This window comes from Manis pentadactyla, chromosome 3 (genome assembly GCF_030020395.1).
Source record: "Manis pentadactyla isolate mManPen7 chromosome 3, mManPen7.hap1, whole genome shotgun sequence".
Classification (NCBI taxonomy): domain Eukaryota; kingdom Metazoa; phylum Chordata; class Mammalia; order Pholidota; family Manidae; genus Manis; species Manis pentadactyla.
The window spans coordinates 216,485,617-216,512,279 of record NC_080021.1 but is presented as its reverse complement, the minus strand read 5'-3'; the positions used below and the strand labels follow the sequence as shown (position 1 = coordinate 216,512,279).

The 26,663-nt window shown below is 59.1% G+C and overlaps 1 protein-coding gene across 1 annotated transcript in view; it reads left to right on the top strand.

The window, feature by feature from the left end:
* The first annotated feature begins 6,563 nt into the window (after positions 1-6,563).
* The window catches only part of FIBCD1 (fibrinogen C domain containing 1), a 32,956-nt gene continuing 12,856 nt past the window's right edge, over positions 6,564-26,663 (top strand). The window contains exons 1-5 of the mRNA XM_057499139.1: positions 6,564-6,819; positions 11,766-11,773; positions 15,442-15,913; positions 19,615-19,774; positions 20,127-20,263. Coding sequence (XP_057355122.1) covers positions 6,748-6,819; positions 11,766-11,773; positions 15,442-15,913; positions 19,615-19,774; positions 20,127-20,263 — 849 coding nt within the window. The 5' untranslated portion in view covers positions 6,564-6,747. The remainder of the gene's footprint in view (positions 6,820-11,765; positions 11,774-15,441; positions 15,914-19,614; positions 19,775-20,126; positions 20,264-26,663) is intronic.

Genomic DNA, 26,663 nt, shown 5'->3' with positions numbered 1-26,663 from the left:
GCACCTGCACCCCGCATGAGATGCTAGTGGGGTGTCACATTGGAAGAAGCAGTTTGACGGTCTCTCAGAGAGTTAAACTTCCTCTCACCCTGGAATGTGAAAATTCCATTCCTGGGTACACACCCAAGGAACGGGTCCATGTGTGCGCCAGGACATGCATACAAATGTGCACACAACACTACTCTGACCAGCCTCCGAAGGAAAAGCCCAAATGCCCAACAGGAAAGTAGTTAAACAAATAGTGACAGAGCCACAAATGAAATTATACTGGCAATAAAGAGGAATAAACTACTGATATACACGACGTGGATGAATCTCATCAGCCCCGTGTTGAGTGAAAGAAGTCAGACCCCAAGTTACCCAGATTCCATTATATAAAATTTAAGAAAAGGCAAAATGAAGCAATAGAAATCAGACCAGAGCTTCCCTCTGGGGGGGCTTGGGGCGCTTTCTGCACTGCCCAGAATGATCGGCATGGTGGTTGAAACTCGCCAGATTCTACCCTTGAGATCTTTGTATTTTATTTTACGTAAATTAGACTTTGTCTTTTAAAGTTAAAATAAAGAAAAGTAGGTAGGAGAGAAGGGACTTCTGTTTTCACTCGTATGGTAGATTAGGCACCTGTAACCAAAACACCTTCCAAAGTTGGATATGATATAACAAACATCCTTTTAAACGTATAGCTAACCTGAAAGAAGAGAAGAAAGAAATGCACAGAGGCCAGAAATAGAAAGGGGGCAGGGACGTTGCAGGGAGATGGCAGACCAGGAAAAATTCCACCTGCGGGGGGAGAAGGGATGATGACAAGGAAACAGCCCCCACTGAAAATGAATAACCACGGGCCTGTTCTCATGACGATTTGGGGTTTGAATTTATTCTGTGTGCGAAATGAATCTAATCTGAAGCGGCCCTGGGTTCAAAGTGTCTTTAGATGCCTAGTGGAAACAAAAGCAAATCCTTAAGGGAAGGACAAACTCTCAGCCCACAACGCACTGGGTTCGGGCAGATGAAGCCCTGGCAAATGGAACACACAATCCAAAACTACAAAACACGCAAGGAAACAAGCCACCATGAGCGAGTGCTGGTAGAAATAATGACTAACGGGATCAGCACCCCAGGGATTTCAGGCGGTGTACACAGTATTTTCTTGTATACAGAATATAAAAGGAGTATGGAAATAAGGCACACCGTCTTTGAAAGTTTGGCCTGTTGTAGGTTGGGTTGTGGCCACTGGTTGCATCCAAACTTCACAAGATTTTTGTTTTCTACACCCAGTTCTTTTCATTCAACATAAACATTTGTAACCCAAGTGTTAGCTGCATAGGGGCCCCCAAATCCTGCAGCTGTGGGTTCTGGAGAAGTGGGTTCTGCAGTCAGACCAAAGAGCTCAAATTCAAGGGTAATGTTCATGGGATGTGTGACCTTGAACAAAGTCCTTGACCTTCACATACTTCAATTTTATCTATGAAATGGGGATAATAAATCATAGCATCTGCCCCCTAGTTCCTTGGGAGGATCTCAATGAGAGAATCTGCACAGCGCCAGGCACAGGAGGCATTCGGGGAAATGGCAGCTCTCATGAGTCCTCTAAAAAGAACACTGACCTGGCCCAAACTTAAGTCACCCGCGCGTTGGGTTTCCTGCTTGGGTTAAACTCCGGACGTCTACAGCATCCCCCCTACCCGCCCTGCAGTGCGACCCTTCACCCCGCCTTCCCTGGCCTTGCATCTTGAACGAGGCTGTCGAGCACAGCAGACTCTCACCAGAGATGAGGGGTAACAGAGGGGATCCTTCCACAGCGCAGCACGAAAGCCACCGTCCCCGGGCATGCCAGGGCGACCCCCAGGCCGCCACCCGGACTCTCCCGCTCCTTCTCCCTCTGCCTCTCTTCCTTCCCCTCTCCACCCCGCCCTTCCAGCTGCTTTGGCCAAAACCACATTTCTCCCGGTTTCTGGCCTCCCTCCTGGGTCCTGCCCTCCTCGCGCCACCAAGGCTGAAGCCCTAGCTTTTCACACCCAAACACTTCATCAGGATGTTCCACTGAATTAAAGACCAGAACTCTGCTCCTAGCTTTGAAAATAACACTGTTCCCTTCCTGCTGCCTATTTTTGTGCACTGACCATGTGTGAGGACCCCCAGGAAGGGCTGGGACGCAGGGATGAATGGGCAGTGCCCATGACTGAGTGATTCTGCACCTGGGTGCCAGTCTTAGCCTTGAGGACCCGGCCTTGGCACAAGTTTCTCTGGTTACATCTGATGGACCCCGTCACAACATACCACACACAGCACCCCAGGGGACTTGGGGTGCAGACCCGCCTGCCCGTGCACAGTGCATCAACACAAAAAGTGGGCGTAGGCACACACACACACACATTCATTCCATGTTAATTCTCACCTTTGATTGCGGCCTCTAGCCTGTCATCACCATTCAGTGTTGACAAAGCAAAATAAAAAATAAAAAGAAAGAAAGAAATCCACCCTGTCACTTGGACTCCCCCCATCCCCTGCGGGCTTGGCAGCCCCCACCCCCGCCCCCGCCTTTGTATTATGGGTTTATGTCAAGGTATGTTGGATTCTAAATTAAATGTCATCCCACTGTACATTTCTGGCTCCAGCCGCAGAAAATGAGGCGCTGGCGTTGGAGACCATCCAGTTGTTCAGCTCCCCGTGCCTAACCGTGAGGGGTGACAAGCCCACTGAATCACTGCACAGTAGCTTTCCATGCCACGGGAAGCCAAGACAAATTTATTTTTAATGATAAATGTGACTGTCAGAGTTAAGTTGAAACAGCTTTACAGTGAGAGCCGAGTGCCCTCAGCAGTGCGGGGCAGAGGCTGGGTGGATGAGGGCCAGGGGTCCCGACCCCCTGGCCAGGCATTCCCCAGGCCCCACAAGACAAGCACATTTGACATGCAGCCTACATTCGCTGAGTCCCTGCCTGCATGCCAGCCCCGCGGCACTGGCTGGCTCAGGCCCAGCTCTGGAAAGAAGACGAACAGGACAGATGCAAGGGAGAGAGAGAGAGAGAGAGAGATGGGTGGCAGTGCAGAGACCTGGGTTCAAATTCTGGCCCTATCAGTTGCTGTGTGATATTGACTGAGTTACTTAATCTCTCTGAGTTTCCGTGGCCTCATCTATAAAGTGGGTATATTAATAACACCCATAGGTTTTTGGTGAGGATTACATGAAATAAGATATATGGCTAATGGATGTCATGGGTAGCCAGCACATAGAAGTTGCTTACTGAATGAGAGCCATTAATTGTATCATTTATGAGTTAGTTTTCTCATCCACAGATGGGGATAACCACAGCTCCCCTCACTAGGATGGCTGGGAGCATGCAGCGTGCCTAGCACAGGGGCTGAGTGTAGGGCCGGTGCTCGACAGACCACAGCCAGTCAAAGGGCTGCATCCTGAATGTTGTTGCTCAAGATCCCTGGCCACTCTTCCAAGTGTCCTTTATTGCCCCTGCTCCCCTCTACCCCTCCAGTGCTGGTATGCATCACTGCCTGCCCTGTACCCACTCCCTGCTAAGGAAGTGGCACAGGGCCCCCACAGCCATACCATCCATTGGACTGCAGTGAGCACCTTACCAAGGGCAGCTGTCTTTGGCCAGCTGCTGACCTATGATTGACATGTCCTGGCTTCAGAGGATAATCAGGATGAATTACAGGCCCTCTTTCTAGAATTTAAACTAAAAATTACAGACAGGAGTTTTCTGTCTGTGGGGCTATCACATCTAGGTGGCCATGGGGAGGAAAAATAAGAACATGTGGAGTCAGCAAGCCAGAGGGAGGAGGGTGAGTGGAGGCCCAGGGAGTAGACAGGGGCGCCAGGGAAGCCTGAGGCTTGGGGGCCTAGGGCCCCGCACCCCTGAGGTCCCGGCTGGTCCCTGGAATGTCCTGTCTTGGGTGGGCTGAGAGACCCCAACCCACCTTGTACACCTGGGCCCTTCCCTGGGCCTTTTCAGACACGGGCTTTGTCAAAAGGAGATCAGAGGGTGGGGCGCCATCCTCTCTGTGGGGTCACCTGTGCCTTTTCCCACAGAGATCTTGGCGGGGTGAACTGAAGGTGGCCCTCTCCTCTCCCCGGGACAATGCCCTGTGTGTCAGGTGAGTGCAGCACCTGCAGACTCAAGCCTGAGCTGTGCAACACCTACTCCCCACATCCCAGTGGGCTGGGAAGTGAGGAACCCGTGGCAGAGCCGGAGAGGCCAGCTGACAGCAAACAGTGCCAGGAGCAGCCTCTAGGTGGCTCCCGCTTACCTGTCCAACCGCCCTTGTGCAGGCCTGGGAGCGGATCCTCCCGCCAGCTTCCTCGGGTCTGCGCCCGCCCGTGCAGGCTATTGTTACTGTCCACGCTTTGCCTTTACTTTGCAGCTTTGCCACCTGAAATGTCTTCTTCCCCAGCATCCAGATGTCCCGCCATTATGGCCTGGCTCACACCCCTCCTTCTCCAGGATGCCTTCCCTGACCACCCAGAGCACTTGCCCCAAACCACCCAGCCTCAAATTGTCCTATCTAGGTCTCCCAGGGTGGTCTCTTGTCTGTGCATAGACATGTCTGGAGTTTACATCCTCTCCCCAGACTGGTGTCACAGACTTGCAGTCCCAGCCACATGCCTGCAAATCTCACAATTCCTCATCAAGAAGGGCGAGGTCATGATTTCCCTTTTCAATGAGGAAATTGAAGCTGGAGAGGACTGGAAATCCGAGCAAGGTCACAGCAGCAAAGTTTGAAACCTGCTTAGGTGCTTCGATGTGCTGTCTCTCAGAACGTCACAAGAGCCCTTCTGACGAGGGTGCTGCTAGCTAGCCTTTGGGTAAGCGGGGAAAGTGAGGCTCAGAGAGGCACAGTAGCTTGCCCCAGGCCACACTGCCAGGCCCAGTGCACTAAGCTCAGTTACTTTTAACCAGGGTCCAAGGGGAAGGGTGCCACCCAGAAAGAGCCACAGGCTAGGACTTCACAAGGCCCCTGACTTGGAGCCAGTTTATTTGGGGTCCTCTCCAGCTCCCAGGGTAGCCTCCCTGTGGGCGGCAGTGGGGTGGGGCTGCAGGTGAGGCAGGTGGGCAGCCCTGGAAGGAAAAGGAGACTGGAGGAACAGCTAGCCGGTTGTGAAGCCAGCTGCAGGTGGGTGGGTGACAGTCACCCAAGTGGCATGGGCCGCGGGGTTCCCTGGCCCCAGCTCTCTGGGCCCAGGGCTCGCCCCGGCTCAGTCTGGACGCTGCACCCCACGCCCGGCAGCCTGCTTTGCGCGTGCCGGGCTAGGAGAGAGACAGGGAGAGGGACAAAGATGGGGCGACAGACTGACAGCCGGTGGGGGAGAGACAAAGACAGTGCCAGGGAACAGCGCGGCGGGCCAAGGCGCCCCAGGAGCCGGAAAACAGCTTTAGAAAGAAGCGGGGAGCGGGGAACGGGGAACGGGGGTGTCTACTGGAGAGCTGCGGGAGCTGAAGACAAGGGGCCCCAGAAAGGCGCCGGGGAGGGGGCGGCCGGCACCGAATGCGGCGTCGGGCAGTGTGGGCGCCTCCCGGTCAGAAGCCACAATAGCAGCTCGTTAACCGCTCAGATTAAGGACTTCGTCAATTACCTCCGAAGCCGGCTCCAGGCGGATTAAACGCTTTCCAAAGTGCTGCTCGTGGGAGGGGACGCCTAAGAAGCCCCCTCCCGGCACAAAGCCCTCCTCTCCGGGGCAGAGGAGGAGGAGGGGGCTGAGCGGCGCGGGGCGCGCCCGGAGGCTCCGCTGGTGGGCGGGGAGCGCGGGCTGGGCACCGAGCTGCGGGTACTCGCGGCCGCGCTCCGGCTGCCGACGTGGCGGCTGGGACCCCCATTCAGCCCACCGGCCACCTGGGCGGGAAGGCCTCGGGCTGGCTCTCCGCCCTCCGGCGCCAGGACCCAGATCTGCGGGCTCAGGCCGCGGGGCCCCCAGGTGTGGCCCCGCCGCTGGGGTCAGAGGGGCAGGTCCCTGGGGGCTGGAGATTCCGGGACTGGGCGCGCTGGCCCCGGGGCTAGACCGGGACCCCAGAAACCCGCAAGGGGCGCACTCCGGCGGGCCCCCACCTCTACCCAGACCTGAGGGGCCTGGGGGGAGCGCGGCCTCGCTCCCAGGAGACGCCCGACGGCCGGCGGGGGCGCCCTCGGGGCCTGCCTGGCCCTGCGCCCCCCGCGCCCGGTAAGTTGGCGCGACTCCGGCCCGGGAAGAAGTTTGCGGGGAGGCGTCGCCGGGGCTCTCGGGCGCCTCCGGGGAACGGCGGGAGCCGGGCTGCCCGCGGCCGTTTGCCGCCCGCCCGGCGGGGCCCGAGCCGGGGCCGGTCGCCCTCGCTGCCGTGGCCTTTCTGGAGATGGAGAGGAGGCGTGTGCGTGTCCGCGGGAGGCCGGGGGGAGCAATAAAAGGCCGAGAGAGTCCGAGACAAAACAGACCCGGAGGCCGAGAGGGAGGCAGGGCTCGGGGCGGCGGGCGGGGAGCGCGCGGGGGAGGCGCGGGGGCGGGGAGGGGGCGGCGCGCCGCGCGAGCGGCTGGCGGGCGGCTCTCGCGCTCCCGCTCTCACCCTCGCGCGCCGTGCACACACCGGCGGACACACACACCCCCGCACACGCGCGCCCGTGCCCGGGCGGCCCCGGCGCGGGGCCCCACGGCGGGGATCTGGCGGGCAGAACGCCCCCTGCGCCGGAGCCCGCGCCCACCTCGGCGCCTTTGCGCTCCGCAGCGGCTCGCCTCGCCCGGCGCCCGCGCCAGTCCGGCCGGAAGATGGTCAACGACCGGTGGAAGACCATGGGCGGCGCTTCCCAACTTGAGGACCGGCCGCGTGACAAGCCGCAGGTACGCGTGCGCCCGGGGCGCGGGGACAGGGGGTCCGCACGGTTAGCGAGGCGGTGGCCACTCCGGCAGGCGGGTGAGTGCCCGGCTCAGGGATGGAGTTTGGGATGCACCCCCCCACCACGCTCGGTGGGCCTGGATCAAGGTGGGCGCCCTCCCCACCGCCTCCTGAGCAGAGGCTTGAATTTGAGGTTCGGGGAGCGGATGGGGGTGGCACCCCTGCCGGAGCCGCGCTGGCAGGGATTGGGGGTGCTGGGCGTGGGGGAGGAGGGCCCCCGTGCGCCTCCAACAGACTCCTGGTGCATGCGTGTGCACAGGGAGCTGGGGACCTATAGTTAATAGTGTGACCAGCCTTGGGTTCCTGGTGCGACCACAGAAAACCCGTCTTGCTGAGTCTGTTTCCTCGCGTCTACAGTGGCATCTTAACCACTTACTAAGTATGTACTTTGGGTACCACCCTGTGCCAGACGCCTGGCACCATAACCTGAGTTTCAGGACGAGAACTCAGCCCCCTGGACCTCCTCTGAATCTCATGCTGTAGCTCCATGTAGTAGAGGATCAATAAATACTTGTCTCTCGTGGGAACACTGGGCATTGTGCTTCTCCAGCTTTATGACAAGGAAAGCAAGACTCAGTGTTGCTCCTGCCCAAGGCCACCCGGTGCTGCTGAGATTCGAACCTGGGTCCATAGGCGTTGAGATTCGAACCTGGGTCCATAGGTTCCAGGTCTGTTCACTCCACCCTTCCTGCTGCCTCTTCAGAGGCAGTTGTGAGGGGCAGACTGGGAGGGCGCCCAGGACTGTGCTCTGGAAGGGGGGTGAGGGCAGAGCCCCAGGGCCAGCCAGAGATGGGGCTGGGGACGGGAGGCGGGTGGAGGGACAGCCCTGGTGCTGCCCCAGGCTGGGCTGCCAAGGGACTGGGGCAGGCAGGCAGATGAGGAGGCCCTGCTCATGGAGGAGAGGAAATAATGGGGCTGCCCATTTTAAATTTAAAATCTCTCACTGACAGATGTCATCAGGGAGGGAACAGTCCATGTTTGCAGCGGCAGGAGGAGGTGGCAGGGGAGGGACTTGGCAGCCCCTCACTCTTCAGGAGCTGCAACCTGCTCATATTACTAAAGTGACACCTCCACAGTGTGGGGGCCCAGCCCTCTACAGTTTGCAAAGCTCTTTCCCAATCATGCCTGGGGCTGGGCAGGGGTGCCCATCGCCAGGTCACAGGATGGTGGCTTAGGGAGTTCAAGGCATGTGCTCACAGGAGAGCAAGGATTCAAACCCAGGTCTGACCCCAGCCTCTCCCAGTGCCTCCTGGTGGTCCATTCCTTTGGTTAGGTCAGGGGCACACCCAAGCCATCCTCAGATAAAATGTCCTGTCCTGCTGAGATCTGACTTTCCCTCACTTAGCAAAAGCAGTCTTACCTCCTAGACTTGTTCAAGGCTATCCACAGCCTGGACTATTCTCCCTTCACATTAGCCCCTTTACAGGTACTGCCTCCTTGTCATTTGCCAAACCCCAGTCCCACACCAGGCTGCTCATGTCCAAACCTTTGCTGTCTCGTCTTGTTGGCTCCACCAAGCTCTCCAACACATACACACACATGTACCCCTTCACTCAGGGAAACCCTGCATATACTTCAAAAACCTACTCAAATGCCACCTCCTCCAGGAAGCCTCTCCCCTGATGCCCAGTGGCTGTGCCTCAAAGTCCCAGCAGCATTTGCCCTGTGGTGCTCAGCTGCCTTTATCTTGCTTCCTTATCTTCTAGTTTCCAAGACTCACCTCCATCAGGAGCTCCCTTTAGACACATGCTCCTTCTGGCCCTCCATCTCTAGGTCTCCCCCTGGGCCCTGGGTGCCTTCTCTCTGTGCAGCTCATGTTGGGAGCTGAGGGGTATCTGCTGAATGGAACAGTGTGAAGCCTCAGCCCAGAGGACCTATGGGGAGAGGAGCCAGCAAGTGCTGCTCAAGGGGAGGTGGCTTCTGGGGGATCTGTTTGAAACGTGGCTTCCAGGCCTCCCGGGCTTAGGGACACATATTCCAGCTGCCACCAGGCTAGAGTCCAGCTGTCTGCCCCTTGGCATTGGGAGGCAGCTGAGGGTTTGGGGCCTGGGGGCCTGGGCCAGTATTGAATGCTGCCTCCCCTCCCTGCTCCTTTGCTGACCCAGCATGTAGACAGCCTGTCCCCTTTGCCAGCGCCAGGTGTGTTTAAAGCTTCAGATAAGAGGGAAGGTAGTCCTGCGCCCAGTGCAGAAAGGGGGAGCCATGCTGGCCCTGGTTCCCTCTGGGCCTGCTCCGTTGGGCCTGGCTCTCTCTCTCCTCTCTTGCTACATTCATCTCAGCCACTGACTGCTGTGTGACTCTGGGAAAATTACTCCCCTTCTCTGAGTCTGTGCTTTACCATGTGTAAAATGGGGACAGCAATCCCTGCTTCCTCCTCACTTCACAAGAGCCCTTGTGAGGGTCACACGAAGTCCTGGTGTGCTTTGCAAACTGAAAAGCACTCTATGCCCCTGTGAGGAGGGCAGTCCTCAAAGCTGGCTGTCCCCTTTTGCAAGCTGTCAGTATCTGGTCTCCCCTTTGCCCACCGGGAAAAGGGATCCGACCACCCTAGCTCCTGGCAGCAGGGCCTGGCTGAGGTTCTTTGAAGGGGCATTTCCTCCAGGAGAAGGGAAGCAGGTGCCGCACGCAGCGCGTTCCCTAGGCCCCGCCACACCTCATTTCAGTCACAGCCACCCTGGGAGGCTGAAGCCAGGACGGTCAACCCACCTGACAGATGCGGAAACTGAGGCCAAGAGAGCTGGGCGCCAGGACCAGCCCCAGGGGCCGCCCAGGCAGACGAGCCTTGGTGGGGTGATGCAGGGGAGAGAGGCTGGCCGTCCTTTCTCCACTCAGCCTGCTTGGCTGTATTGTGCCGGGGAGAGGGCTCCTGCCTGGGCTCTGTTGCTCCCAGGGCACTCGGCGCCCACTGCCAAGGAGGGGCCTTCTCCCCCTGCTGCTGCTTTTGGGGGCTGCCTCTGGCCAGCTCTGTCCCAGGCCTGTGCAGCCTCAGCTGCTCGTTTGCTGGGTGACCTTGGACAAGCTGCCGACCTCATCAGAGCACCCCTTCTCCCCCTGCAGAGCGAAGGGGCTCTCACACCCTTGGGGCTGGAGATGACTGGGATGTTCGCCAGGAGTTCGGAGTTGCTCAGATAAAAGGATCTAGAAATAGACATGATTCTCCTAGTCCTGGAGTATGGGGCAGGAAGTCACCCTCTAACCATCTCTTCCTGGGTGGCAGGGGGCTTGTTTCTGAGTAGTTCCCAGATCAACCACCCCACAGGGAGGTTGACCTCTGACCTGTCCCAGGCAATATCTCTTGATGCTTTCAAAACTTCTAATAACATTCCAGAAAGGGAAAAAACAGAAAATCTTGTTGGGAAGTTCTTGATGTCCAGCCTAAACCCTGCTGCATTTAATCCACTCAATGACTAGAGAGCCCCTCCCACTGCTAGGAGATACAGCTGTGAACCTGTGCCTCAGGGAGCTTAGAGTCTGGGGGACACAGGCAAACCCACAAGTCAGGTATTATTACAGACCACGACAGATGTGATGGATGGAGGTGCTCGCCTCTGTGCTCTTGTTCCCTGGGGTTTGGGTTGGGCATGGCTGTGAGACCGGCCGGGTGAGGCTGGGGGAGAAGAGGCACGCAGGGGCCGCACACAGGGACCCTCGCCTCCTCCGGTCTTTTCTAGGTCCTGTCTCTGGGCCCCGGCCTGCCCCCAGAGCTGAGCGGTTCCAAAATGGACAGTGTCCTGGTCTGCTTTGCTCTCGGGCGGGGTCCTTGGCTGCTACATGGGGAGTGGGCTGGCGGGCCTGGGAGGTGGCAGGAGGCTGGCGAGAGACGGTCCCAGTGATTTAGAGGCAGATGTGGTGCTTGGGCCCGGGCAGAGCTGGGGGCATGGGGACCGGGCACTGGGGAATTGGAGGGGTGAAGTGGAGAGCCAGGTGCCTGGCTGGTGTAGAGGATGGGGGTGTGTGTGTGTAGGGAGGTGCTGGCTTGGAGGGGGCAGCTGGTGCCAGCACTGGGTGGGAACCGCAGGAGAGCTCAGAGAGCCTGTGTGGGGGTCCGTGGACCAGAGGCCCGGTGGGCCATCCAGGAAGGGGGGCCAGGAGCTGTGTATGTGGAGGAAGGTGGGCAAAACCCTCACAGGAAACACCTGGAGACTCCCCCTTCCCCAAAATGGACCCGGAGCCAAATGCTCCCGGGTGCTCAGTGAGCTCGGGGCCCCAGGACAGGGAAGATGCAGCCCCCAAGGCGCTCCCTGGGGCACCCCCAGCCACTTCCCTGGGAACTTCCAGGGGCCTGAGGCTTCAGGTGCTTCTCAGCCTGGGTTGTACATAACAGGTCCCAGCAGGACAGAGAACCCTTCCTCGGGGTTCATAGAACAGGCAGGCCCTCTTCCCCAGCCTTTGGGACCCCAGAATTTTGAGCAGAACTGCCGGCTCCTCACTGTAGGGGGGGTCTCTGGGAGCCCCCCTCTGCCAGGGCCACGGGCTCAGAGTTGAGCCCAGGTCAGGAGCCATTTGCCCAGTGAGAGTGGATGTGGGTCCCTGGGGAGGGCTGCAGAGGCCTCCCCAGGGGCTCTGGGCCGAGGTGGGGTCTGAATGGCCCACCTTGCCCACGGATCCCCAGAGCCCCCTGCAGCTTGGTGCCTGAGCCCTGCTGAGCCCCAGGCACTCACCACCCACCCTTCGTGCCCCTGGTCCAAAGCTCACCGCGTGTTTCCACCCTGATAACAACCTTCCTGCCTTTGGCTGGGTGCTCCGAGGACGGGGGGTGCTGGGAGCGTCACCGGATCTAGCCCTGCCCGGCCTCCGCCTGGAGACTTTCTTCTTCCTGCTTTGGTACAAGGAGTGTGGTCTCAGTCACCCAGGGGGCTACAGCCACCAGCTCCCGTAGGAAGCAAGGAAGAAGGCGGGGTGTGGGCTGGCCACGGTTGGCCGGCAGGGCACTGTGGCTGTAAGTCCTTCCTCCTGAGCCCTCTTCTACTCCTCCAGACCCCATGGTCGCATCTGGAGGCTGGCAACTCAGAGGAGGCAGCCGGGACACATGCCACCCCTCAACTGAGGCATGTCTGGGGCTTCCTGCCCTCTGCCTCCCCCGGAACAAGCCCATCTTGTCCTCCCCTTGGCCAGGGCTTCCTGGGCAACCACTGAGCATGCGCGACACTGGGTTTCATGCAGGAGACTAAGCGACGTCCCTTCAGGTGGTGAGGGGCAGCAGTGAGGCTCAAACCCGGAGCTCCTGGCTCCTCTCATGCCCACTGCCTGGGATACCAGTCTCTCCACTCCTTGCTCCTGGGAGGCAGGGGCCCTGCGTGCATCTGCCCACCTCCTGCATACCCCGGCTGTGCACGCTGCTCTGCCCTGGCCAAGGCTGACTCATAAGCTCCAGCCCGAGGCATGCTCGGTCGGGCTGCTTGCCACCCAAAGCCCTCCTTATTATCTCGGGCAGATTTCTTTGCGAGACACGTAAACAGCAGCCTATAAAAGCGAACAGTGCTTCATGTTTAAGGTGATCTCTGAAGACTAATTCTCCTCTGCTGAGTGGCCTGTTCCATCTCCAAGCTATGGTGCCCCCCACCCCCCAGGGGGCCCCCTGCAGCTCTCTCAAGCCCCCCCCCTAACCCCTCGCACCCTCTGCCCTCCTCCAGGGACCTGGAGCTTGGGAGTAGTGGGTTTCCAAGAGGGCTAGGATGCTGGACACACAGCAGAGATGCGGCTGGCTGCTCTGCCTCGCCAGCCGCGGACCTGAGTGTTCTGCGGCCGGAGGACGTCACTCCAAGCTCGGGGCAAGGTGTCTCCCAGTGGGCTCTGGGAGGGGCCTGACAGGCACTCCCTTGCTCACACCGAGCTTTGTCTCACATCAGGCAGAGGGAAGGACACTGTAGGATGGCTCAGCAGGCAGCCTTGGCACAGATGGTAGTGGTTCCAGTCACCCAGCCCTGGGTTCAAATGCCGGCTCGACTGCTTGCATCCGTGTGACCTGGGGCAGGGGTCTTCTGCTCTCTGAGCTTTGGTTTTCCCATCTGCAAAGTGGGCCCGGGGGCTGTTTGCAGGGACACAGTATGTGCTCCAGGAATGGCGGCGATCATGCCCTGGAGGAGACTGGGCAGTTGGGATGGCCATCAGAGGTGGGCACAGGGGGGAGGCCGCCCTGCCTTGGGGCCCAGGGCTTGGCATGGAGGCATGACCCACTCCATTTGTTCTGCCTTTCATCTGTCCGGCAACCAGCCACTCTTTGCCAGATGGTGAGCACGTCCCTGCCCCTGGGGGGCTCAGGGTCCAGGGTACGTTTCCTGGGCCTGGGATCTACTGGTCGCCAAATGCCAGCTTTCCTTGTGTCCACAGCTTACATCAGATTCCCAAAGGGCTTTGTGCCCCAAAAGAGGGTATCACAGTCCATGGGACCAGAGTCCCTCAGGGCAGGACTGGGACAACCGTCTTTCTCTATCTCCTGAGGGAGTGGCTGGATGCCCAGTGAGTGTTGAATGGATGTTTAAATGAGTGAATGAATGAAGTCAAAGGCTAAGACTGCTGTCTTGACAAGTGCCCGATGGAAGGAACAAGGGCTGTGGGAGCCTGGAGGAGCCCCTCCCAAACAGGAGGGAGGGCTGAGGAAACAGTCATGGAAGGCATCCTGGAAGAGGTGGCATCTAGCTGAAGGAAAAGAGTGATTTAGGCTGGCGCAAGAGGAGCAAGGGAAGCAGATGCCTCACGCCCAGGGAGCAGCCTGCTCAGAGCTGATGGTGGGGAGGTCATGGTGTTCAGGAGTGGCTGGAGCAACTTGTCTGTGTGCAGCCCGGGGTGGATGTGTCCCACGGGGACCTGGGCAGGTGTGCAGAGAGGAGCGGTGGAGTGCTGCGTGCTGGAGGCGTCCATCACTGCACGGACAGGCCAAGGCATTCTCTCCCTCAGCTCGTCAACAGCACAGACCCCTTCCTTGGGTTGCCCACCTGCACCATATCCCTGACCCCATCATCCTCAGGTGCCAAGTAGCAGATTCAGGAGTCACTTGTAGGATTTGAATATGTAAAGAAGCTGTTTACTGTATTGTCTTGTAGTAAGATCCCAGTGTAAGAGGAGTCACTCTTTTGTGAATCAGTAAGAAAGCAGGCAAGCTATCGGTTACAATTATAAGATGCCCCCAAAGTCGGAGATAGTAAAATGTGTAAAAAAAGAGAAGGCGCATCCTAGCACACAGAAGTAACACTTTGGGTAGAAAATAAAGAACCGACACCTTCAGATGCTCTGTGCCCACTGATAATGAGGTAATAAAAGCTGCTAATATTTATTGCGCAAGCCCAACATGCCAGGCCTGGCTCCAAGTGCTTTAGTGTACTAACTCATTTAAAGATGCATCTTGAATTCAGAAAGTGTAAAGGGGAAATTCAGCTGTAGAAGGTGCCTGGCCCTGGCAGGAGGCAGGAGGCTGGGAATGTAGCCTAATTAGCTCTGCCCCGAATCGGCTACGTGACGGTGGGCAAGCCCCTCTCCCTCCCTGGGCCTCAGTTTCCCCAGGTGTCTAATACTCAGTGGCCGCATACCAAGCTCCCTCTGGTCCAGCGAGTCCGGATTCGCTACCTCATTGCGGTGCCTCCTTTAATTACCAGCAGCACCTGGGTCCCAGCATCCCATGTTCTTAGCCCCCACTGGGTCCAGAAACCCAGCTGTCGACTCACTGGCGTCTCCTTTCATTGCACTGTCCTCTCTGCCTGTGCCTGGGGGTCACAGGGGCCCTCTTGCCCTCCTTAATGGATGGGAGGCAGGCCTTCATCCAGGGTCACCTTAGCGGTACTCTGCCAAACTGCCAGGGGCCTGCCACATGGAGGAGAGGATGGGAGAGGAGGTGCTTGGGCAGCCACCCTGCACCCGCGACTGGCAGCCTCATGCACCCGCTGGGATTAGGGATCTGGGTGCTCCAGGTTGAAAGGGACCTTTGGTGACAAGCACCCACTACCCAGGGCACTCATTCCACTGTGAAAAGGTGACGATTTTTAGCTTGGTTGCTGTCACCATTTCAGCTCCCTCTTCCTGAGTCTGCACCGCAGGCACCCAGGAGGAGTGCGTTGTTATGGCCCCCGTTCTATAGGTGAGGACGCTGAGGGGCAGCGTGCAGCGAGGTGAGGCCCTTACCCAGGGTCACCCGCAGGACATGGCAGCGTGGGTGCCTGAGCCCAGCCGGTCTGCTGCAGAGTGGGAGTCCTCACCTCCAGCACTTACCAGACCCTGAGGGCTCCGCGGGGGAGAGGGGCCGGCCTGGGAGGCCACGCGCAGCAGGGCAGGGGTGGGGAAAGGGGGCCTCTCTCTCCACCTGCCCTCACCGCGGTCTGCCTCCATTTCTCTTTCATCCTCTGCATATCATCTCCCTGCGTCTCTCACCCCTGCCCTGGCCTTATCTCCGCTGTGTCCCTGTCTGTCACCCATCTCGGACTCTGTCATCTCTGTCTCTGTCTGACTCCCTTCTCCCCATCCCCAAGGTGTCCCCTGATCCTTGTCCAGGTCTGCCTCTGACTGCACCTTCTCTCTCCTGTCTGTCTGCCTGTCCTCTGCGTCCACGTGCCCTGGGCTGGCCTGCAGTGGCCGAGCTGCAGCTGCATGCTGTGCACAGCGCTCCTGTCCCTGGCTGTGCTGCTGGCCATGGCCGTCACTGGCGCAGTGCTCTTCCTGAACCACACCCACGCACCGGGCACGGCGCCCCCGCCTGTCGTCAGCACCGGGCCGGCCAGTGCCAACAGTGCTCTGGTCACCGTGGAAAGGGCCGACAGCTCGCGCCTCAGCATCCTCATTGACCCGCGCTGCCCTGACCTCGCTGACAGCTTCGCCCGCCTGGAGGGCGCCCAGGCCTCTGTGCTGCAGGCGCTGACCGAGCACCAGGCCAGGCCGCGGCTGGCGGGCGAACAGGAGCGGGAGCTGCTGGACACCCTGGCTGACCAGCTGCCCCGGCTGCTGGCCCGGGCCTCGGAGCTGCAGGTGGAGTGCGTGGGGCTGCGCAAGGGCCACGGCGCACTGGGTCAGGGGCTCAGCGCCCTGCAGAGCGAGCAGGGCCGCCTCATCCAGGTAAGGGGTGGGGTCTGCACCGCATTGGGTCTTGGTGGGGGTGGGGGTGGCCACCGCATGCCGGCCCTGTGCCGGGCACCTGATGCCCGCAGCCTCACTTACTCCCTAAGTGCTTCGGGACCAATGGTTTTTGCTATTCCCATATACAGATGAGCAAATAAGGCTCAGAGAGGAGAGTCTGTCATCCAAGGCCACACAGATAGTGGCACTAGGATTCAAACTGTTTGCTGTGACTCTGGGTGTGTGCGCGGCACCCATGTGTCCAACAGTAAGGCCAAAGCCAGGCCTCAGGACTCCTGTGCATGCTGGGTGGGGCAGGTGAGATGCAGGTGAGCAGATGTGGCCTCCATCAGTCACAAACTGCGGTTCAGGGTCGTGTGGCTGTCAGAGGCAAGCCCTCTCCCCACCTGTGCCCCACGGCCAGAGGCAGATGCACGCCCTCCTTGCTATTCAATGCCCAAAGTTTTCCAGGGAAGGAGGGACCCACTGAGGGAGCCCAACCAGACCCTTAGCAGGTCCCCCCACCTCTGCCCCACCCCCTAGGCAAGTCAGGTCCCAGCCAATGCCAGCAGGTCTGGGCGCAGTTCCCCATCTTGACTGTGCCAGGGGCACCAGCGAGAACTTTCCCCTTCACAGGGTCAGGGGCTTAGGTCATCTCTTTGGCCTTCCACCATTTTCCAGTGGGGAAAACTGAGGCCCAGAAAGGGGCAGTGACTTGTCCTGGGTACAGCACGCTCCGCAGCCTCCAGCCCTGTGCCCACGCCCTTGTGACTGAAGCCCTTTGGGACTAGGCGGTGGGCCCCACCCCTGCCATTGGTCCCAGCCCCTTCCGGGCACCTGGAGTGACTAGGGGTTTGGCCACCCAGTGGTTCTTGAGCCACGGGCCTTTCCCTCCCTCTGCAGGCTGCAGCTGGAGGAATTACAGTCCTCATCACCCTGTCTGGGTGGCTGATGGGAAGGCGCCTTCCCCGGCCTGGGGTGGGGCTGGGGCGCATTTAGCCTCCTTCCTGCTGCCACTCCCCCTGCAGCATCCCCACCTCATCAGCACGGCCTGGGGAGACCTCCAGGCTTTTACCCAGAAAGGGCACCCCACCTGTTCTCAGCCTCTGGGCAGCCAGGCCCAGCCCACAGACACCCTCAGGGCAGGGGTTGGGGAGGGGCTCCAGGGGCTCCCACACCCCCACTGACGCAGAAGCCTAGAGCTACTCCTGCAAGACTCAGAGCTTCTCCGGGCCCAGGAGGGCCTTGGCTCACCCAGTATACTTACTTCTCGAAGAACGTCTAATCTGCCTCAGCTCCCACACACCCGGTGCTCTTAGAGCTCCCGCGTCCTGCAGAGCCGCGCCACCTTGGCTTCTAGCTCCTCTTCTACACACTCTCAGCCCCTCGGCTGGTCAGCCAGGCCCAGAGATTCTCAAAGCAATGCCCAGGGACAACCCTTGGTCAGAATTCCCAGAACTCTTGTTAAAGGTCACGTCCCTGGACCTCATCCCCAAACCCCCGGGTCACAGCATTTCAGAGTGCCACTCCTGTGACAACCACTGGCCCAGGAGTGGCAGGGCTGACCTGTTCTGCCCTCTGGGTTCAAGGCAGCAAGCCGTGATCCAGTGCAGGCTCCTCCAGCACTGGCTGTAGGACTGTGGGTGTCCAATGGGGATAACAGCCCGTACCCTACAGGACGCGGAACTCCCAACTGTGCAGGACTCAGCCAGCGTCTGGCGTGTGAGAGATGCTGTCTACACATCAGCATTTTATCATGATGGAAATTGTTGGTAAACTGAAGTTTCAGCCCACAGGGGGGTCACCACTGAAAGTCCCTTTTACAGTAGTAAGAATGCAAACCACAGGGTGCTGGTCCCACACGGTGTGTTGACAGGCATAGCAGCCCGAGGTGGGGGACCGTCGCCCCATCCTGTAGAGGGGCAGGCTGAGGCCCAGAGACACAAAGTGCCTTGTTACCCTCGGTCATGTGACTCAGAAGTACCCGAAGCAACAATTTGTATTTCACTGCCTCTGAAAGCTGCCAAGACCTCTTTAATTTATCTGTGCAGGTCAGCAAGCAGGGACTGACTTTCCCTTTTAATTCGGGGCATGTTTATATGTACATTCTCAATGTTAATCATTTGCTGGTTTAAACTGAGGTCTTCCCTGCCCGTTAGCAAGGGCAGCCATGCCTGAGTTTCTTGAGGGTGTTTGTCGAAGAAGGACGGGCAACACCCTAGAGACTTAACCAACGAGCCTGGGGGTCTTTGCTGCCCTGCAGAGTGGCCCCTGCCCCTTTTCTCTGCTGGGGGAAGGCTGCCTGCCTCCCTCTCCAGGCAGGGCCTGTCTATAGGACACCACAGAGGAGTCTGGGGAGATGCTGTCTCGGCCAACCGCTCTCCTTGCCCCGGTCCCCGCGGCCTCCGCCCTCACTGCATCACCCGCTCAGCAGAGGAGAAACTGACAGGGAAACTAAAAGCTTTGCGGGGGCCCCTGCGTCTGGACAAGCTGAGAATCATATTTTGTAAACTGGTGGCACTGTATATTTCTATTTTCCTTCCTCGAACGAGCTATTATCTGGCAAGTGACAGGTTCGGCGTGTAAAGACCCAGCAGGCTCTGTGCTGGCTGCTTGCTGGCTGGCTGCAGCCTGCCTGTGACCCTGCCTCCCCTCCTTGTGGTCCTGGAGCCCCCAGGTGGGGAAGTGACAGACTCCCACACCCTTCAGGTGTAGGTCCAGCTGAAAGGTCTGCACTTGCTCAGCTACAAGCCCCCAGACCTTGATGGTGGGAGTCCCCTCACCCCCTACTCGCCAACCCGCCACACACACACACCACCCCAGAGAAACAGGTCCCATCACTCAGGTTCATGGAGAGGTCCCGCTACCCTTCCAGGGTCACTGGGCTAGTGAATGGAGGTGGGGCTGGGTCAAACCCCACATACCCCAAGCTCTGCCTGGTCCCACCCCGTCGCCGGGCTCCTGGCACAGCAATGCAGCCCTGGGTCCCTCGCCTGCCACTCAGCCCTGGGCACGTAGCCTGAGGCTCTGGAACAGGAACCTCTTCTTGGCCCCCCAGTTCCCCATTTGTAATGAGGAGACAATGACTCGAGTCCTCAGGCAGTGCCTCAGGGTGAGGTGAGGTGATGGGCCTCAGAGAGCAGAGGAAGGTGAGGGTGGGTCCCCACCTTCCACACGATCCACCCCGGCCAACACCACCAAGCTGGGGAACAGCCGGGACCTTGGAGAGGGTGTTTTATAACCTGAAAGGTGCCTTATGAATTCACATGACGAGGTGGGCTGAGTACTGAGGGCTCATGATGGGACTTCCCACCCATGCTCACCTGTCCCCAAAGCAGTTGGTCCACGGAGGCCATGTTAGCCCCATTCCAGGGCTTGATTAAGTCATTCACCCACAGTCGTATAGCTGGCAAGTGGGTGAGTTGGAGTTTGAATCCGGCTTTGCCAGGTGCCAGGGGCTGCCTCCACTCGCACAGTGGAGTGGTCATCTCACCTGGGCCAAAGGCCCAGGAAAGGGTGAGGGCAGGCCCTGGGCGCAGCAGGGAACCGGTTTCTGCTGGAGTCCCTCCACCCCTTCCCCTGAGCCCCTGTCATCTGAGTACCAAGACGCAGCCCTTCTGAGAGCGGGTCTGTGGCAGGGCAGGGGCCCCCCTGTGCCTACCAGCACCCCAGCCCCCTCCGCTCCTCTCTGTGCCCCACAGCTTCTCTCTGAGATCCAAGGGCACATGGCTCACCTGGTGAACTCGGTCAGTGACGTCCTGGACGCCCTGCAGCGGGACCGCGGGCTGGGCCGGCCCCATGTCAAGGCTGACCTTCAGAGAGCGCCTGCTCGGGGACTGCGGCCCCGGGGCTGTGCCAGTGGTGAGTGGGGTGGGGACCACCTTCCTTGGGTGGGTACCCAGCTTTGTCCCCCATCATCCCCCGCCAGCCCCACTAGTAAGGAAACACTGCTGCAGTTTGCTGAGGACTTCCTGCTGCCTGGCAGTGCCGAGCTGTCTGCACCATCCTGCCAGGCGGGGTTCACTGTGCCGCCCATTTTCCAGATAAGAAAGTGAGGCTCAGAGAGGGTTCTCACTCACCCAGAGAGCTGCAGAGCCAAGGTCAGACCCCAAGACTGGTGCTCTGGAGTCCACGTGACATCGGTGGGTGGGCAGACAAGTCAGAGAGATCCAGGGGCCAGGCCCGGCCACCCTGACGGCCTTCACTGCCCCAGGCTCTCCGCCTCGGGACTGTCTGGATGTGCTCCTGAGTGGGCAGCAGGAGGACGGCGTCTACTCAGTCTTCCCCACACACTACCCTGCTGGCTTCCGGGTCTACTGTGACATGCGCACAGATGGCGGCGGCTGGACGGTGAGTGTCATGTGCCGGGTGGCAGGCGCAGCCAGGCTGGCCTCCTCTCAGCCCTGCAGACTCTCAGGGCAGGCCCTAGGGTGACCCGGGAGGCTTTGAGCAGCCTCCTCCCTTGGCCCGGCCCGGCCCAGGTGCCTGTAACACCGCTCTACCCCACACAGGCAGGTACAGGGCAGGAGCTGAGCCTGGGGGGCCCCTCAGGAGCGGGTGTTAGATGTGTCTCCTGTCCGTGGGGCCACCTTCCATTCCCTGAGCTGTGAGCCCTCCTGGGGCAGTGGTTCCCCAGAGATGCTGGGCAAGTCGGGGCTGGGTCCTGGGGTGAAACATGGTACCAGGAGCCTGCTGCTAATGTGAGTCAAGTTCAAGGGCTGATGCATGTGGAGCTGGCTTTGAGTCCACTGTATGGTCCATGTGCAAGAGATAAACGGCGGCACACCGTGGCTGGGAGCAGAGAACCTGATGGTTTCCTGGCAAGGAGCTGATGTGATTTCCTTGCACCTCTGGTTCCTGCCTGGGTGGGAAGTGGAGAAATGACAGGTTCCGACGGCCAGTGGAAAGGCAGGGCGGGACTGCCGTAGGCGGTCCCGAAACCTCCTAGAGCTGAGCGTGGGGAGCGAAGTGGTGGGGGAGAGTCTCCCCAGCTTGAGGATCTCAGGAGTCTCCAGCTCTGCCAGCCGGGAAGGCCCCCCTAGAGCAGGGTCGGCCTGTGTCGCCTCACGGGCTCTGTCGCAGCTGCTCACCTCCATCCCTGTAGGAGGACCGCAGCACAGGCAGACAGCAAACTTGCGGGTGTGGGCGTGGCTGCGTCCCACGTCCAACACTTGTGGATATGGGAATTTGAATTTCATGTAATTTTTTTATATTCTTCAGTTGTTCAAAAAATATTTTAAAAGATTCTTCTTTTGACTTTTTAAAACCATTTAAAAATGCTCCAACTATTCTCAGCTCACATACTGTGCAAAGACAGCCAGGCAGCAGGCAGGACTTGTCCTATGGGCTGTGGTTTGCTGACCCCTCGTTCTGGGCTGGGGGTTGCTGATAGTGGCGAATGAGCTTGCTGGCCCTCCCCCTCCAAACTGGTGGACGCCCCACCCTCTCCTGAGGTTCAGGCTTGGAGTTGGGCTTCCGCAGAGCCACTACTGGCCATTGGGTGACATGGTGCAAATTTTAAAAAGGCACGTCCCTTCCTTTGGACACACTGGGGCACTGGGCTTGGCAAGGAGAACAGAGCTGAGCCTTGCCCCCTTGGCTGGATGCCCTTGAGCAGTGAACAACCTATACCCATGTCCCTGGACATCTGTACACCACTCTGAAAGCTGCTCAGTCTCACAAGTTGGTTGTGGTTGGGACAACCAGTGACAGTGAAAGGCAGGACCAGTACAACTAATTAAAGATTCTCAGCTTCACATTTAACTTCAGATGGGCAGACAATTTTGAGCACCTGCTTTGTACTGGGTTCTGGGGAATACAGAGATGGGGAAGCCCCTGTCCCAATCCTCCCAAAGAGCTTAGAGTCTGTAGATTTCGGGTGGAAAAACTCATGGTGAGCAGAGTGGGGGAGGCTCTGTCCAGCTCCCTGGAGAAGGGGGCATATCTGATGAGCCTTGAACGGTGGTGAGATCTCTGAGTGTGCAGGTAAGAGAAGGTGTTCTGAGAAGAGAAAGCAGCCTAACAGGGTCTGGGAGTTGGAAAGCACGTGGCATACTCAGGGAACAGTCAGCTGGGGTGGGTGGCACATGAAGAGGTGAGGCTAATGTTGTCATATCCTAGGCTTCAGGTTTGGGGCAGGCACTGGGGAGCTATTGAGGGTGCTGGAGAGAGGAAAGATGGGATAAGAGCTGGGCTTTAGCTCAGGACCCATAACCTGACTATGCACATCCTTGGGCAGAGGTGGAGAAAGAGGGGTTGGAGGCAGGTCACTCTCTCAGTGTGCAGGCCTGTAATGAGTCCGTCTGCCAGAAAGGAGGACAGCATGGCAGCACAGCCTTGGCCTCCAGCACCCACAGACAGAGCTGGGTGTGGCTCTTAGTCCTGCTGTTTGATCTTGGGCAACTCACTTAAGTTCTCTGAGCCTCGGTTTCCTCAGCTGTGAAATGGGACACCCACCCACATCACTTAGAGGTCTTAACCACAAGCAACAGAAAGTGGCTGATTTAACCAGAAAAGGAATGTACTGGAGGAAGGCTGGGAGGCCTGAGAAACCAGCTCAGGGGTGTGCAGCCAGGAACAGAGCCCCTCAGACCTGGCCAAGGGTTGCCTGGTGAGGGTCCCCTGCCCCAGGGCCGCTGTCACTGAGGGCTGGGCACCAGCTGCCCCTGGGCATGGACGCCCCTGCCAAGATCGGTGTAGGCCCGGGGCTGCGTCTCACTGCTCCTTTGGAAGAGATCCCTTCTGTCCCTGCTGCTTTACTCCCCCTGCTATTGAGTCAAAATCAGTGGGTGCTTCTGATCGGTGGGGCCTGGGTCCCAGGCCTGCAACCCTCAGCACAAGGGAGGCCCAGAAAGCAAGCAGATGGAATCCTCAAGCACTCTAATTTCTGCAGGACTCCCGCCGGATGCACGATGTTTGGAAGGACAGCCAAAATGACACATGTCCGCTTAGTACTTTGGGAGTTGACCTAGGCATCTGGCAGCTGACCTGTAGCTGTTCAAGGCCACCAGCCATGCCCCATGCGAGGTGCTGACAACCCAACAATGATGGAGATGAGTGTGATGACCCCTCACTTGGCTCCCCACCAAGAAGGTGTCCGCTGTGGTCCAGGAGACAGTCACGGGGACCTACAGCAGGGGCATGGGGTCAGCTGTTTCCAGTGGTGCCCAGGTGGGCTCCAGGTCTCTGCCCTTGGCAACTGGGGCATGGCAGGAGGCTGCTGTTTCTCCCCACGGAGCTTGCTGTTGACTGTTTTTGGCATATTGATGTCCAGGCAGAGGGAGAGAGGGGCATCTCCTGGGTGGTGCATGGTGGGTGGTGGTGAGGGCAGCCCAGGGCAGGCCTGAAAGGGGTCAGCTATTGTGAGCAGGGAGAGGTGGGGGCCGTGTGAGGCAGCTGGGCTGGGGAGCAAGGTGAGTGTGCTCCGAGGGTGCAGCCTGCCATTAGGGGCCTGTGTGAGAGGAGCTGAGAGTCCCCCAAGACCCAGAGACAGACATACCTCAAAACCTCTCTTCAGGCTCCAGAGGAGAGCTTTTAAATGCACTGGATCCACATCTGGGGGCTAAAAGCGCTTTTGTTTTCCTAGCTCAGAACATCTGAGTTATGGGATATGCCTCTGGGAACCCCTCAGCGGGCAGAACAGCGCCAATGCACCGGCCAGAGCCCAGAAATCAGAGTTAAGGGTTAGGACAGGCTTGATGAAAGACCACTCCGCTGAACCTGAAGCCGTCCCCCTGCAAGTCAATCAGGACTGGGGCCGGATGCGGATGATTCGCAGGGCCCAGGCTGCTGGGCGATGGGAGGGCAGTCAGTGAGAACGCGGGCCGCTCACCCTCCCACTCCAACCCCAGACCCAGGCCCTGGAAGAGAGGACGGTCTCGGCTGAGAAGTGCTTGCAAGGCCAATAAACGTTAATATCCATTTGGGCTTCCGTCAAAAGCAATCTTTTCCCAGATACCTCTGGGCATCTGTCAGGATCACCTCCCTGCCACACGGAATCTCTCAGAAACTCAATTGTTGTTTGGGAGGGAGCTGGCCGCTGCCTCCCTGGGCCCCAGTAGCATCCATCCTCATTAGGGGCCCCGTCCAAACTGCTGGGTCTCGAGTGCCAACACTGGATGGCTCTCCCTGGTGGACAGGGCGCCCGTGGCTGGACTGTCCACCCAGTGCCTGCCTGTGAGAGACTGGATGGGGTGAGGAGGGGGCTCAGAAGTTTATATCCCAGAGTGCCCCAAACCCCCATCACTCAGCCAGCACCCCTACAATCCTGGAGGCCAGCAGGGCAGCCTCAGAGAGGGCAAACGATTTGTCCAAAGCCACCCAACAGATGAACAGCACCCTGGGCAGCTCCCGAGCACCCTGAGGCCCCACCTCATGCATGTCTGTGGAACTGTCACACAGGGGCGCTCATTCATTCACGCCTTCAGCCACTGAGCGCCAACCATGGCCAAGGGCTCAGCAGCAAGCCCCTGGTGCTGTGTCCTCGGGAGGCATCCCTGGCCGCCTGGGTCACCCACATGCACGTCTGCAGCAGGCACAGGTGCGCCTAAGCGATCATGTCTGCGTGCTCCCATCTGCGCCCCAGCCAGGCACTCTCCACAGGGGCCCTGGTCGTGGGATCACCGCCGTAGCTCAGGGGTCTGCAGGGCGCTTGCCCACCAGGCTGGGCTCCCTCAGTATTTGCCAGACAGGTGACTGCTTGGCATCTCTCGGGGGTGAAGCCACCTCACTCAGTCTCCGTCTTCTCATGTGTTCAATGGGGACAGTATAGTGCTGCTTCTGTTGGGGGAGAGTCAGAACCCTGGGCAGGCTGCTCACCCGCGGGGGAGGGGCTGAGGGCCCCCGGGGCCATGCTGAGCCCTGGGGGTTCCTGTGAATGGAGGAACCCAGCTCTACTCTGTAGCGTCTTACAGCCAAGCAGTGTTTTTAAAAGGGAGGAAGATTCGTAACAACAGAGGCCAAATTTCCTCATTTGGAAGGTGACGTGTGGGTGGAAGCTGGCTGTTTACAGCCCACTTCCCACGTCAGGGTGACACTGGAAAGGCCATATGTCCCCTTCCTCATCCAGCCAGCGGGTAGCCCTAGTGTTTTGCGTGGCTGCCTTGCAGGCCTACGGAACGGGGTGGCCATGCCCAGGGCCCGGGGCTGGATCTGGATGGCCAGAAGGAGGGTCCAGCTGGGCATCAGCAGATTGGATCCGTCCCTTGACCCCCTGAGATCTGCCTGCAGCACGGCCGGTCCCGGGCCTGATGGTCAACCCTTGTCTCTGCATAATCACTGGCCTGGGTCCCAGAAATCAGGTCCAGTTTGGCATCTCCCACTGCAGGACGTCTAATGGAATCGGTTCTGCTCTGCGACGCACTCAGACCCACAAGCAGTGGCCCGGGCCCCCGCCCTGCACAGTAACCACGCTCTGCCAGGCGTTTGACCACTCTGCAGGGTCAGCTGGCTCAGCCCTGCCTCTAACTGGCTCCGCTGTGCAAGGAACCTGCCCCTCCCTGCTGTGCACCCCTCTCCCTGCTGAGCTCCCCAGGCAGAGAGGAAAACCCCTTCCCTCACTTGGGAAACATCAGAGGAGCCGCGGCTAAGCAGAGCCCAGCTTGGCAGTGGGACCGGGCTCAGGGAGAGAGGAAAAGCCCCCTGGCCCAGCCCAGCCGGGGCGTGGGATGCAGGCCCCGCTGGGGAGGCCGCCGAGGGCGCTGGCTCCTCCCCGTGTGGCCGAGCTACAGCTGGTCACCCTCGTCACAAGGGCTCTGGTGGCAGGGCCGTGCCATCAGTGGGCCACGGTGAACCCAGGCCTGCTCGGCAGCAGGGGGTCCTGTGCGGGGGAGTCTTTGGAGCCTGAGCACCCTCGTAACGGCCTGTGGTGACGCCCCTCATCCCCTTGACCCATCTGCAGGGGAAGGCTGGCCTCCGCCTAGAGCAGTTGGGAGTTCTCAAACTTTTAACGTAGATGGAGTAATGCATGTGAGGACTCAGCCCGGTACCTCAGCATTTGGCAAATGGCAGCTCTGAGCGGGCTTTGCCAGGAGCTGGCAGGCGCCAACTGCCAAGCCCGGGGAACAGGCAGGACGCCAAGCCCGGGGGTACCATTTTCAGTCAAAAACAAGGAGTGGGCCACTTCCTTATGGGCTTGGCAGCTGGTTCTGACGGGGAGTTTGATGTTGATTAGACCTACTGTGTGCCACCCGGTTTACACTTTTACTCTGTTGCACCTGCAACCCAGCAGGGGTGACATGGGTTTGCTGAAGGTGCTTTTTTACAGAGAGGGAAACTGAGGCTTGGACAAGGTCTGAGATATGTCCGAGGTCATACAGCCTGTGAAAAGCCAAGTCAGAATTTGAACTCAGCTCGGCCTTATTCTGGAACCTGTGCTCTTGCCAGCAACTCTGGGGGCCCCTGGAGGTGCTGCCCACAGGTGTCCAGGAGAGACTGAAGGAGCAACTGCCCCCCGTGAAAGCCGCAGGGCCTCCCCAGGGGCCGCCTTTGAAGGGCTGCGTGGCACATCTGAGCTCTCTGTTCTTCAGGAACAAGAATTGGCTCTGCCCCAGCCCTGCACCCTCCTCCCAGAATTGCCTGCTCGGGAGGCCTGGGAGGCTGGTGCACGCCGCGGCTGCACAACCCGCACTGTGCTGCCTGTAAGTGGTTTCTGCTGCACCTTCATCAGTCTAGGAAAAATCCCAGAAGCTGCCTCCTGGGGAGCCTTCTGAGGTGACAGACACCCACCCCATCTCACAGGATTTGGACCCAC